Source organism: Ictalurus furcatus, chromosome 3, assembly GCF_023375685.1.
Source record: "Ictalurus furcatus strain D&B chromosome 3, Billie_1.0, whole genome shotgun sequence".
NCBI lineage: Eukaryota > Metazoa > Chordata > Actinopteri > Siluriformes > Ictaluridae > Ictalurus > Ictalurus furcatus.
Window position 1 is genome coordinate 22,857,934 of NC_071257.1, and position 12,673 is coordinate 22,870,606.

The 12,673-nt window shown below is 40.2% G+C and overlaps 1 protein-coding gene across 2 annotated transcripts in view; it reads left to right on the forward strand.

Moving 5' to 3' along the window:
* The window catches only part of adka (adenosine kinase a), a 154,589-nt gene that overhangs the window by 1,861 nt on the left and 140,055 nt on the right, over positions 1-12,673 (forward strand). For both annotated transcript variants that reach the window (XM_053621555.1, XM_053621556.1), the window contains exons 2-3: positions 548-622; positions 7,327-7,380. In XM_053621555.1, the coding sequence (XP_053477530.1) occupies positions 548-622; positions 7,327-7,380 (129 nt within the window). The remainder of the gene's footprint in view (positions 1-547; positions 623-7,326; positions 7,381-12,673) is intronic.

Genomic DNA, 12,673 nt, shown 5'->3' on the forward strand with positions numbered 1-12,673 from the left:
ACAGAAGCAGTTTGACCAAATGATAACAGTTCTACATCAGGCATTTACCAGAATTCTGGGTGAAACGCACTCGTTCTTTAAGTAGCGCGGACTGAGAAATTAATAACAAGTCCTAACTGTACGATTTGAAATTTGGCTCGGTTTCTGTTCGGTCTTCTCTGTCTTGGACATAAGCAACTGAATAATGCATTCGTACATTTCTTTGCAAGATAGAAGCTTGCTGAATACTCTGCGGTTAGATTATGTTTTAAATGTATTTATTTATTTATTACTTTTTGCTTGTGTAACTGTGTGTGGTTTCATGCCTGACTGAATGTTGCATCTGTGTCCACTGCACATTTCTGCTGGGTAAAGTCCCTAAAGATATCATTTAGAGGGCAAACACTCCAAACATATTTACTGGATAAATGTTCCTTGGGCTGATATTTATGTAGGTTAAATAGAGTCATGGGGTGGAGTAAATGACTGAATAGCTTTATAATCCTAGGTGATCATGCATTGTTTTTAAACTGGATTAAAATTGTTTGCGTGTTTTTTGTCATTACAGCCAAAATGCTCTTTTTGGCATGGGAAATCCACTACTGGACATGTGTGCTGTTGTGGACAAGGATTTTCTTGACAAGTAAGTCACATGTTTCTTTGGTAAAGATAAAGCGTTTCAGTCACAGGATGGCACAGGCTGTACTTCCACTATGAAATCTACAAGCTTACACTAGACATCTCAGGAAAATGGTGAACCTAGTCTCTAAAACCTCTAAAAGCCATTCAGAGCATGAATGCGTGTTAATGTCCGTATTGTGACTTAGATTCTTTCTGGTTTGGGAATTTGTTTATCAGTGCGTTTACATGGACAACAATAATCCACTATTAACCCGATTAAGACAATACCCTGATTAAACTAGCATGTAAACAGCAATTTTTAATTACCTTAATCCGATTAAGGTCATACTCGACGTAAACAAAAATCAAATTAAGACAGGTGGAGTACTCCTGTTTTAGTCGCATTATCGACATGTATTACAGACATGTACACACCTTAATCACATTATTAACGCCGTGTGAGAGTTTTCACTGCATTTTGCGACAGGACACGATCACACACGGCAGTGCTCAACCGTTTTACTGCAAAAAAGAGAGCATGGCTGCGTCCAAAACCGCGTACTTGCCTACTATAGGCCTGTAGTAGGAGAAATACATGTATCTTGGCTACTATATAGACGGTAAGTACGCGGTTTGGGACGCAGCCCACGGCTTCAAGCAGTTGTCTATTTGCACGTACAGCATGACAAATAATTAACCGCACTGGAACCGTTTGTAAATTTTTTTTTATAAAAACTGTATACGGTACCATAACGAAGACGAACTGTATGTTGATGCGTGAAATTCTGGAGGGACGTCGGACAGCGTGGCGCGGTGACGTAATGATGTGTGCCATTAATCGAACTATGTTCTATAAGATGTAAAACGGGTACATGAGAGGAGTATTCTAAAAGCGACTCATGTAAACACCTTAATCACAATATTGTCTTACTCAGAGTAAGGTCAATAATTAGATTACTGCTGTCCATGAAAACATAGTCTATTTTTCACTGACTCGTCTGCACATCACTATATGCAGCCATCTTAAGCAGGATATTTAATCTAATTTTCTTGACTCGACTGGACCGTTTCTTTAAGCGTGTGTAGGCACCCTGTGGGCAAGATGAATCCTCCTGCACTGACACGTAGGCTTGTTCACACGCCTGCTATTCCAGTGTCAGTCATAACACGATGCTCCTCGCTGCTCGCCGTTCACTCACCGCGTTACGTAACCTTTAAAACATGTTGGAAGTGCTGGTTTCCAAGGTTAGCCTTCGGACAAGGGAGGATGCCATACAAATGTCTCACAAAAGTCTTGTATAAGCAGAAGTTTTGTGCCACAGCCTATGCAGCTTGCAAGGACAAAGGTGTAGGCACGTGATTTTTTTATTTTTTTGTTTATGTTGCCGCATTTCTCAGTCTTTTAACAAGTTTGTGTGTAAAAGTTTTCCTAGGCCAGACTGAATTTAACGAATCCCGCGAGATTTACGAAAGTTTCACTTACTCTGGTTTTCTTTAGCGTATGTGGATAAATGCCAGTTGCTTGTAAATGACCAATCTCATTCCGAGGACAGCTGTTACACAATGCCCACAAAACTCCAAAAAGGGCAAAGTCACAGAAAACCGAAAACAGTAAAATGATGAATAAATAGCACTCAACTGCAACGCGTCCACTACCGTAGACACACACACTAACGCAGCCTCCTTTTGTAGGGTGCTATTACCTTTTTCTAACTGAATGACCAGTATCCACCCCCCCCCCCCCAAGTTTTGGACTGCTTTCTGTCAGGTCTTTAATATGAAAGAAATGAGTTTCACAAAATGAGCAGTTGAAATAAATAAGCCATTTGAACTTGACAGAATAATCTTTATATAAATTTGCAGTAACCTATGCCTTTTATTCAGTTGGAAGCTGGTTAATTGAGGTTCACGTTAGGGAGTCGTCGTGTGCAAATTTAAACAAACCCAGTTGCTCTACTATATGACCGTTTTTCCAAACTAACTGGATTTTCATGAATAATGTATCCAATTGTTTGTATAAATGTTCCTGGGAGTTTAAATTTTTAATAGATGCCTGCTTTGGCTGTTAAAAGCTTCCACTCTTCTGGAATAGGTACTGTTTTTTTTAAGAATCATTGATGTGTGTTATTGAAGTTAGTGTGTTTGCCTCGCACTTCCGGGGTTGGGGGTTCAAATCCCGCCTCCACCCTGTGTGTGCGTGGAGTTTCCATATTCTCCCTGTGCTTTGGGTTGGGGTTTCCTCCGGGTACTCCGGTTTCAGCGCAGTCCAAAGACATGTGCTGTATGCTGATTGGTGGTCCCAAATAGTCCTGTGTGTGTGTGTGTGTGTGTGTGTGTGTGTGTGTGTGTGTGTGTGTGTGTGTGTGTGTATGTCTGTGAGAGAGATTGAGCCCTGCGATGGGTTGGCACCCTGTCCAGGGTTTGTAAAACCTATTAGAAATGTTTAGTGAAGCCCACAGGAAGTTATGAAATTTGAGATGGCCCTTAATGTAATGCAAGTCCTCATTCTTTTTTTTTTTTTAATTATTATCGTTAGAATTCAGCAGTTATACTTGCAAACTGCTAAGACAAGAAACTTCACTTAAATCAAATGCAAATCATTAGTGCAAAGTTGAGACTATGGATTAGTAAGTATTTTAAAGAGCCAGAGGCCAGTTACACAAACACATATTGCATGGGATTAGATAACTAAACCGACTGCATAAATCTGCAAGCTATGACCAAATCCTTAATTTATAAGTAATAGACATTCAATAAGCAATTCTTCTTTGCATAATATTTTCAGATTTTTCTGCCATGAGCTAGCTCTTTAGCGGCACTGGCTTGTGTTTGGGCTATCTTTATATGCCTGAGGAAGTTTATTGTGTTAGTATCTTGAATCCAGGGAAGTGGAGCCCTTTAGCAATCCATCCGCGTGACTGATATTTCTGCTGAACTGACAGAATCAGCATGACTGGTTTTAATCCTTTTGAACTGTAAATAGGCATTCATGCCTTAAACTCGCCTTAATGTTAATGGAGAAAAGAGTGTGGAACAGGGGGAGAGATAAAGTTCTTCTTTTCTGTGCTTTTGGAATAAACTAATGTACAGTGAATTAAGAAGAATGTGTTCTGTAAGACTCCTGTATGTACATTGTGTATTACATTGTACTGACTGATATTTGGCATCATGTTGTGGTTGGTTAATCTAATTTTCTTGACTCGACTGGAGTGTTTCTTTAAGGAGGTGGCATGTATAGGCACCCTGTGGGCAACATGAAGCCCATGTAAACACCTAACGGCCTGTTCCCATGTAAACACCTACCAGCCTGAGGTTGAAGTTTTAACCTACTGTCTGATTCTGAAAGCCTGCTCCCATCACCGGCTGAACCTTATCTTTGCAGTAGATATTCAGCCGTTAGTGTCTGTTTCTGACCACACAATCGGTCATTTTTCAGAGAGAGAGATATATGTATTGCATCTATAACAAGTCTTCTCTTAAAGCGTACTAATAAAAATATCAAAATCCCAAGGAACAACGTTGTATCCACTGTTTGACCTCCATATTAATTGAAACCGTGAAACTTCAAAGACAGCTTAAGCTCTGCATGATCACATCTCGTACATCCTTGAAAATCTTGTTTGTTAAGGTGTCAGTTTTTGTTATTATGACGCACTTGCCGATTTAATTTACAAACCACACTTGAGTGTGAGCACATTACACCATATTGTATTTTTTTTAAATAAAATATTTATTATATACACCTATCAGCCATAACATTAAACCACCTGCCCAATATTGTGTCGGTCCCCCAAAGCAGCTCTGACCCGTTGAGGCATGGACTCCACAAGACCTTTGAAGGTGTGCTGTGCTATCTGGTACCAAGGCGTTAGCAGCAGATTAAGTCCTGTATTTTGTGACTTGGGACCTCCATGGATCTGACACGTTTGTCCAGCATGTCCCATAGATGCTTGATTTGCTTGAGATCTGTGGAATTTGGAAGCCAAGTCAACACCTTGAACTCTTTGTCATGTTCCAAACCATTCCTGAACAATTTTTGCAGTGTGGCAGGGCGCATTATCCGGCTGCAAGAGGACACTGACGTTAGGGAATACCGTTGCCATGAAGCGGTGTACTTGGTCTGTAACAATGTTTAGGTAGGTGGTACGTGTCAATATAACATCCACGTGAATGTCCAAACCCAAGGTTTCCCAGCAGAACATTGCCCAGAGCATCATACTGCCTCAGCTGGCTTGCCTTCTTCCCATAGTGCATCCTGGTGTCATCTCTTCTTCAGGTAATAGACACACATGATGTCCACATGATGATGTAAAAGAAAACGTGATCCGTCAGACCAGGCCACCTTTTTACATTGCTTCATAGTCCGTTTCTGATGCTCAGTGGACAGGGGTCAGCATGGGCACTCAGACCGGTCTGTGGCTACAAAGCCTCATGTGCAGCAAGCTGTAATGCATTGTGTGTTCTGACATCTTTCTATCAGAGCCAGCATGAACGTTTTCAGCAATTTCTGTTATAGTAGCTCTTCTCTGGGACCGGACCAGACCAGCTAGTCTTCTCTCTCCACGGAGATCAATGAGCCATAGGTGCCCATGACCCTGTCACTGATTCACTGGTTGTCCTTCCTTGGAGCACTTTTGGTGGGTACTAACCACTGCACACAGTGAACAACCCACAAGACCTGCTGTTTTGGAGCTGTTCAGACCCAGTTGTCTGGCCATCACAATTTGGCCCTTGTCAAAGTCACTCAGATCCGTACGCTTGCCCATTTATCCTGCGTCCAACACATCAAGTTCACTTGATATGCCACTGTAATGAGATAATGACCGTCGCTTAGTAGTGCCTACTCCGCGTGGCTCAAGGTGCCTTTCCAGAACCTTCACACTAACTGCCCCTCAGTGGTGGAATGAACTTCCAACCCCAATCCAGACTGCAGAATCTGTCACTATCTTCAAAAAACAGCTAAAGACCCACCTCTTCCGTGAACACCTAACTAACCCCTAAAAAAAAACGAAACACCTTACTCTGCACACTTTGCTTCTTCTAGAACTCAATTAAAGATCTTGTATAGTGGCACTACTTGTATTGTTCTCTGATTGATATATCGCTTTGCTTGTATTTCCTCATTTGTAAGTTGCTTTGAATAAAAGCGTCCGCTAATGAATAAATGTAAATGTTGTTCACTTCACCAGTCAGTAATTTTAATGTTATGGCTGATCGGTGATGTTATCAGCCATAACATTAAAACCATGATATGATGTGAATAGTTATTTTATAATATTTAAAATAAAAATAAATTTAGTTTCTTTCATTATCAGTTTCTAGATTAATCTAGGTTTATTCATACCCCTAATTATCAGGATATTACTGCGCAATTTCCCATAATGTGGAATCTGTGCTAGATTTAGTAGTGAGAGAATGTTTATTTATTTTTAATTTTTTAAATTTTTTTATTATAAGAAGGCACGGCATTTTCTTTTTTTCTTTGTGGTATTTCCCTAGATTTCTTCCAAATTTAGTCATGACCAATTCCCATCCATCAAGCAGCTCTCAAGCAATGCTACTCGTGCAATGTCAGGGGTACACACTGCGTAACACCCCCCTTTTGCCTCAATGATGCCGATTATTTACTAGTCTCTCTGTGATCCCTCCCTGAGAGCATGGCCAGCTTTGCTCTCTCGGGCTCCCGGCCGCAGATGGCTGTGGCATCATCAGGATTTGAACTCGCCATCTCTGGATGATGGTGCGATGGCTTCTCTGTCCACTCAGAAGCCTCGCTTGGCATTTTCTCCATTAAACTATTTTATTTTTTTAAACATAAATTTTTAGCAAACCTCTTTGGAGCATCTTTTATTAATGCTGTGATGTGTAATGAAAATCTTTTAACTTTAATAGTAATTATGTTTGAGTAACTTTTTCTTTTCTTTGTATCTTGTTCCGTTTACGTCTTGGCAGAGAAGGATAGGTTGCGGTACTCGTGTTGTTTTGGAGACCTTGTGACGACCGAGGGTCAGCATGAGCCCAAGATTAGCTCAGAACTCTGTGTTTATCTTTTTCAGACACGCGCAAGCACGAATATGCGCGTGCACAGGCGCACACACACACACACACATGTATATTTACTGGCATCCACATGCAGATGATGCAGGTCACACTAGTCATATAACCAATTATTTAACGTTTTTTCATTTTTTCCTTTGCTATATACCATCATGTGAGATGAGGTACTTTTGTTGTAATTTATGAAAGGCTATTTTAACCTCTGCTCTGGATCACGCAGGCAGCACGTGCCCTCATTGTTTGCTTTTGCTGATGACGTGTCGGTTTGTTTTCTTAGAATAAGCCCTAATTAATATTTTAATGCTTTAGAGGTGTATTGACCTTCAATTATACACCAATTAAGTATGAAAATATATGCATTTTTAATTAGATGAAGCCTCATTTGCATAAATAAATGTTCAGCTGTTGAAGATTGGTTGTGATTTTCTTGTTAAAATAAATGCGTGTCTAGCCTTAAACATTGAACAGATTGTGTGTGTGTGTGACAAATAAAATTGTAATTTTAAGATGTATGCAACAAAAAAATAACAAGGCCTGTCAGAACCATGCCCCCCCCATTTTTCATTTATAGGTCAAAGTCTGCTTTTGCAAAAAAATGTGATTGCAAATCTGTATGCATTTAAAAAAAAATTAAGTGTTCCTAATTTATTGATATTTTGTCTTCAACAGGTATGGGCTGAAACCAAATGACCAGATTTTAGCAGAGGAAAAACACAAGGAAATGTGAGTTCTTGGTTTCTGTTTATGGAGGATAGCAGTTTACTTGGTCTGGAATTACACTAACCCCCCCCCCAAACCACTATCGAATTTAATTAAAAAAAATTACATCTTTCTTCAAATTGTGATTTAATTGCTTAGGCTAATCTTAGTTTAAACAAGTTTCTAATTAATTAGATTGAATTATGTAAAGTGAGCGTGATCAATTCATGTATTATTAACATAAACTGGTTACATTGTGATAGCTTCATGATGTTGGCACTGACGGGTGCTATAACTATAGTATTTCCATTAATGTGATTAAAACGTGTGTGTGTGCGTGGTAGAATAGTGCATTGTTAATTTCGCAGTTGCAGAATGATGGCAACCGGGCTTCAATGCTCAGCTCAGGTGAGAGTGTGGAGTTCGCTTTTATTCAGGGCGTTGAAAATATATGATGAAATCACATAACAGATTATGTTAATGTACACATTGGAATTACTGTAAGGAAATTCAACTAGCTTTTGTTTCAGTACACACACAGCAGTACACACACGGCAGTCCTCAACCGTTTTACGGCAAACGAGAGCACGGCTGCGTCCCAAACCGCGTACTTGGGACGCAGCCCACGGCTTCAAGCAGACGTCTATTTGCACGTACAGCATGACAAATAATTAACCCCACTGGAAGCGTTCGTAAAAATTTAAAATAAAAACACCCAAAACTATATATATGGTACCATAACGAAGACGAACTGTATGTTAATACGTGAAATTCTGGAGGGACGTCGGACGGCGTGGCGCGGTGACATAATGACACGGGCTTTTAATCTAATTATGTTCTATAACATGTAAAAATGGGTACATGAAAGGAGTATTCTAAAAGCGACTCATGTAAACACCTTAATCACAATATTGTCTTACTCCGAGTAAGGTCAATAATTAGATTACTGCTGTCCATGTTAATATGAATTAATAACATTCAATAAGTTAAGAAATCATACTTTAATCTTCAGAATTTAGTTAATGTATTAATGTTAATTAGAGTAAAGGGTTTTCTGTTTCTGAGACCAGTTACTGTGAATCTGAATAATCAGTTATCGGTATCGGCTGAGAAATTTACTATAAAGTCTTTTTATTGCATCTCATGCCATCGCTTTTTTTAAATTTTTTTTTTGTTCATATTGCACCCTTAGTGTTATACGTTTCTGATTTAAGTAGGAATGGGAGATTTAACCTTATAAAACTAATTTAACGATATATTTTTCACTCATGGACACATCAGCGCCATGAAATGTCTCTTGCTACATTCTCTGCTAGTTTGTATGCTATTGGTGTATGTTCATCCAGTAGCTGCTCATATTTGCTAGTCTGTTCACACGCAGTGAAAAAGGAAATAGGAGTGGCTGATCGACTTGCGGAACTGAAACTCAGAAAACTCAGAAACCGAAAACGTTATTAGCAGTCACTGATGTCCTGCAGTAGTATTTGCGTGTGAGCTAGCTATAAATGTAAATCTGTCAAACGCTAGCTGGTGTTCTAGATTAAATAAACCTAGCTGGTTTGCTAATGTTAATAATCGGCATAATGAGCTGGTGATTTATATAGTTAATTTAATAAATTTAAACGAATAAATATGCTGAATAGTACAAGAATAAAGGTGAAAAGATGAAACAGGGTGTGAATACACTAGTAATTAAGGTTTGACCCAAATGACTTTCATAAAGCGCTCTCTCTCTCTGCCTCGCGCTCTGCTGCATGAAATTCCTCTGTGATAAAATACCGTAATGAATATTTTAGGCTTCCCAGGACAGCTCAAGGTGTCAGAAAACTGTTTTAAAGAAATGTTTCTTATTTTTGTTCTTATTCTTTTTAGGTTGGCTGAACAAGAGAACTTGTGTTCAATAAAAGCGTTAGATTGTACAACCCCAATTCCAGAAACGTTGGGACGCTGTGTAAAATGTAAATACAAACAGAATGCGATGATTTGCAAATCTTATAAACCCCATGTGTTATTCACAATAGAACATAGAAAACATATCAAATGTTTAAACTGAGGAAACGTACCAGTTTAAGAAAAAAAATAAGGTCATTTTGAATTTGATATCTGCAACATGTCTAAAAAGATTTGGACGGGGATGTAAATCTAAGTCAAAGTGGACCTTAAAAATATGGACACTGACCAGCATCATCTGAGTTAATACTTGTGGCTCAAGTACAACCCCAATTCCAAAAAAGTTGGAACCGTATGGAAAATGCAATTAAAAACAAAAGAGGAGTGATTGGTAAATGTATTTTGACTTGTATTTAAACAAAGAAGGTATAAAGACAAGGTATTTGATGTTTTACCTAATCCCAAAAAAGTTGGGACGGGGGCAATTTAACACTAATAGTCCTTCAAGCGCAAGGATGGGTCGAGGCTCGCCAATCTGCCAACAGATGCGTCGGTGAATGATCCAACACTTTGAGAACAACATTCCCCAAAGACAAATCGGTAGGATTTTAGCCATTTCCCCTTCTACAGTGCACAATATAATTAAAAGATTCAAGGAATCCGGTCAAACCTCTGTTCGTAAAGGGCAAGGCTGAAAACCACTTCTGCCCATTCAGCCAAACACCGCCATCTAATCTTTAGTGGATATACAGAGGCGAATGTGTACAAACCTTATCTGATGGTAAAACAACGTGCGAGCAGTCGTGCATTTTCTGTCACTGAACCTCAAATGTATTTCTGCACAGTATTTATGAGGACGCTAGGTTGTAGAGCATTCGGCTCTATTATGTTCTATCCTGTGTAGGGCACAAACAAGGTGGGCAGGATAGGACACCATTTGGGATTGGCACTAACTGGAAGAGGTCAGATTTGACTTGGATCACAGGGAAGATGTGCAACATAAAGCTAAATAGTGTTACTGTGTAAATAAATAAATAAATAAATAAATATCTGAAGCTTTAACTTGCTGGACTTTTTGCCTTAAAGAGGAATTTTGAAAGGATGAGTTAATGGAGTCTGTGACTGTTTTGACAAATCAATGATCTGCACTGTTTTTAGCTCCTTCATGTGTCCTGCCTTGGCTTGCATGGTACTTGAGGAAGGTAACCGAATTGAGCATTGATACTTAAGAACAACATGGAGAATTTTCTGAGCTGAGACAGATTTGAACCTAGAGGAGTGATGTTCTGAAGCGTCCATGATAACAGTGTACATGTTGAATTATTATTGTAGTAATTATCAGCAAGTTGCTGTGAACGTACAGGCACTCCCATGTAGAGTTTCTGTTTTTAAGGCAAATGTTTGGATCTTCTTTGTTATACGTTGTAGGGAACTTAGCCAGCGAGGGACAGAGCACAGACATACAGGAGGCTGTTTCAGTGTCTCTCTTGGGGAAAATCTTTATTCACCAACAGGTTGTGAGAGGGTGAGGGTGTGTATGTGTGCGTGTGTGTCAAAGTGGGGGTGTGAGCTGAAGTGTTTTGTCGAGGCGGGACTGCATAGGGCGTGCTGGGGGTTTCCCGAGTAACGGGGATCCCGTCTTGCCGTTAGGAGAAGCTGCGGGTGCAGCCGGGGGGCGGAGTCTTCGCTCGCGTCGGGTTTGTCTGCAAAACACACAGCAACGGTTATCACATGTACCTTGAGAGCCTCCTCCCCCTTGCGAGTGGAGTATCACCCGTTTTATACTCTCTCGTCGACTGCTGGATGGTGGAATTTTCCCGTGCCGCCTGTCATTCAGCAGCCGTGTATGTGTCTGTGGCCCCGCCCTGCCGTCACACCTTCTCCGGCTGTCCAAAACATTAGTGGTGCTGAAGCAGAGCTGTTGCTTCAGCACCACGGCGGCAGTTGTGGGAGGAGAGATCTTTGTTTCTTGTGCTTCGGCCGTGGGACTGTTGCCACAGCGTTTACTAGTTTTTATTGTGACACAATAAGTACGTGATCCGTTATACACCCTGGACAGGAGTGCCAACCCATCGCAGGGCACAATCGCACACCCATTCACACACTACGGACAATTTGGAAATGTCCGTCAGCCTACAATGCATGTCTTTGGACTGGGAGAGGAAACCAAAGTACCTGTAGGAAACCCCTGAAACTCAGGGAGAACATGCAAACTCTGTGCACCCAGGACAGAGATGGGATTCGAACCCCCCAGCGAGGCAAATGTGCTACCCATTAAGCCACCGTGCCCCCAAGTATGTTATCTATATTTAAAATTTTTAGAATCCGTGTTGACCCATGTCTGTGCTAGCATTTGACGAATTCTTTCAAATTAATTAAAACGAATAGGATTAGAGAAGAAATTTGGTTATTAGAGCAATGAAAATGATCTGTAAATCTTAGCTGAGGCTGAAATCGTGTATTGTTTCAGTGGATGAAGGATGTTGAGAAGCCATCCACTGCTGCCTCAGCTGCTATAGTGAGTGATGTTCAGACATGTTTATTTTTGGTACGGTTGGAATCATTCAGGTCACACCTTGGATGAGCTTTCTGGCTTTTACAGCAGGGGATCATAGCTGATTTATAAATTACTCATCCTAGAGTAAGATTGCCAGTCCTACTAGTGTAGACAATCTTATTGAAAAGTCTGTATGTTGTATAATCTCACTAACTCTAACTATCTCTAACTCAGTCCTACAGTGTCTACAGTCCTGAAAGGGAGAATATTTGTAAGTTATTTAAGACAACAAATCATGAAACCGGTTGTGATGATAAGAGTTTGCAAGATTAATCTGTAATATGAAAGTTTACATTTGTTTGATGCTTTTTGGTCAGTGCATAATTTTAATTTTGATTTAAGAAAGGAAAAAAAAGGTTGGTTTTAGAAATAAAAGTGTGAAACTGCTCATTTATTTATCTTCTATCGTTACTGTTCTGGACCCGAATGTAACCTGAGGATTCAGGACTCGAGTTTACTTCATGGTGAATGTAACTACAGGATTGTTTTTGTTTTGTTGGTAACAGGAGTTGCAGAAGGTTAGAGCTGCGGCGCAGGCCGAGGCCTGCTGACCTGAGGTGGCTTACACAGCTGACACACTGCCTGTTTTTCAGTGACTCCCAACAGTGTTCTTAGTTCAGCTGATAATCACTGTTAAGCACATGGCTCTGGGTGTGTTCAGCCACATCATGCAGCATGTCAGAAAGCTACAATGACTCATCCTGTGTAAGGAGTATGCGACTCGTGTGTAAGAGAGCCTTCCTTTGCGGCTGGAAAAGAAATGAAAAAAGCCACTGAATTTGATTGACGCGTTACATTCTGTAACTAAACATGTCTCCAAAAAATTCCATAACTAAATCTGTGTGTGTGGCTGCTTCATGCTTATCTGAG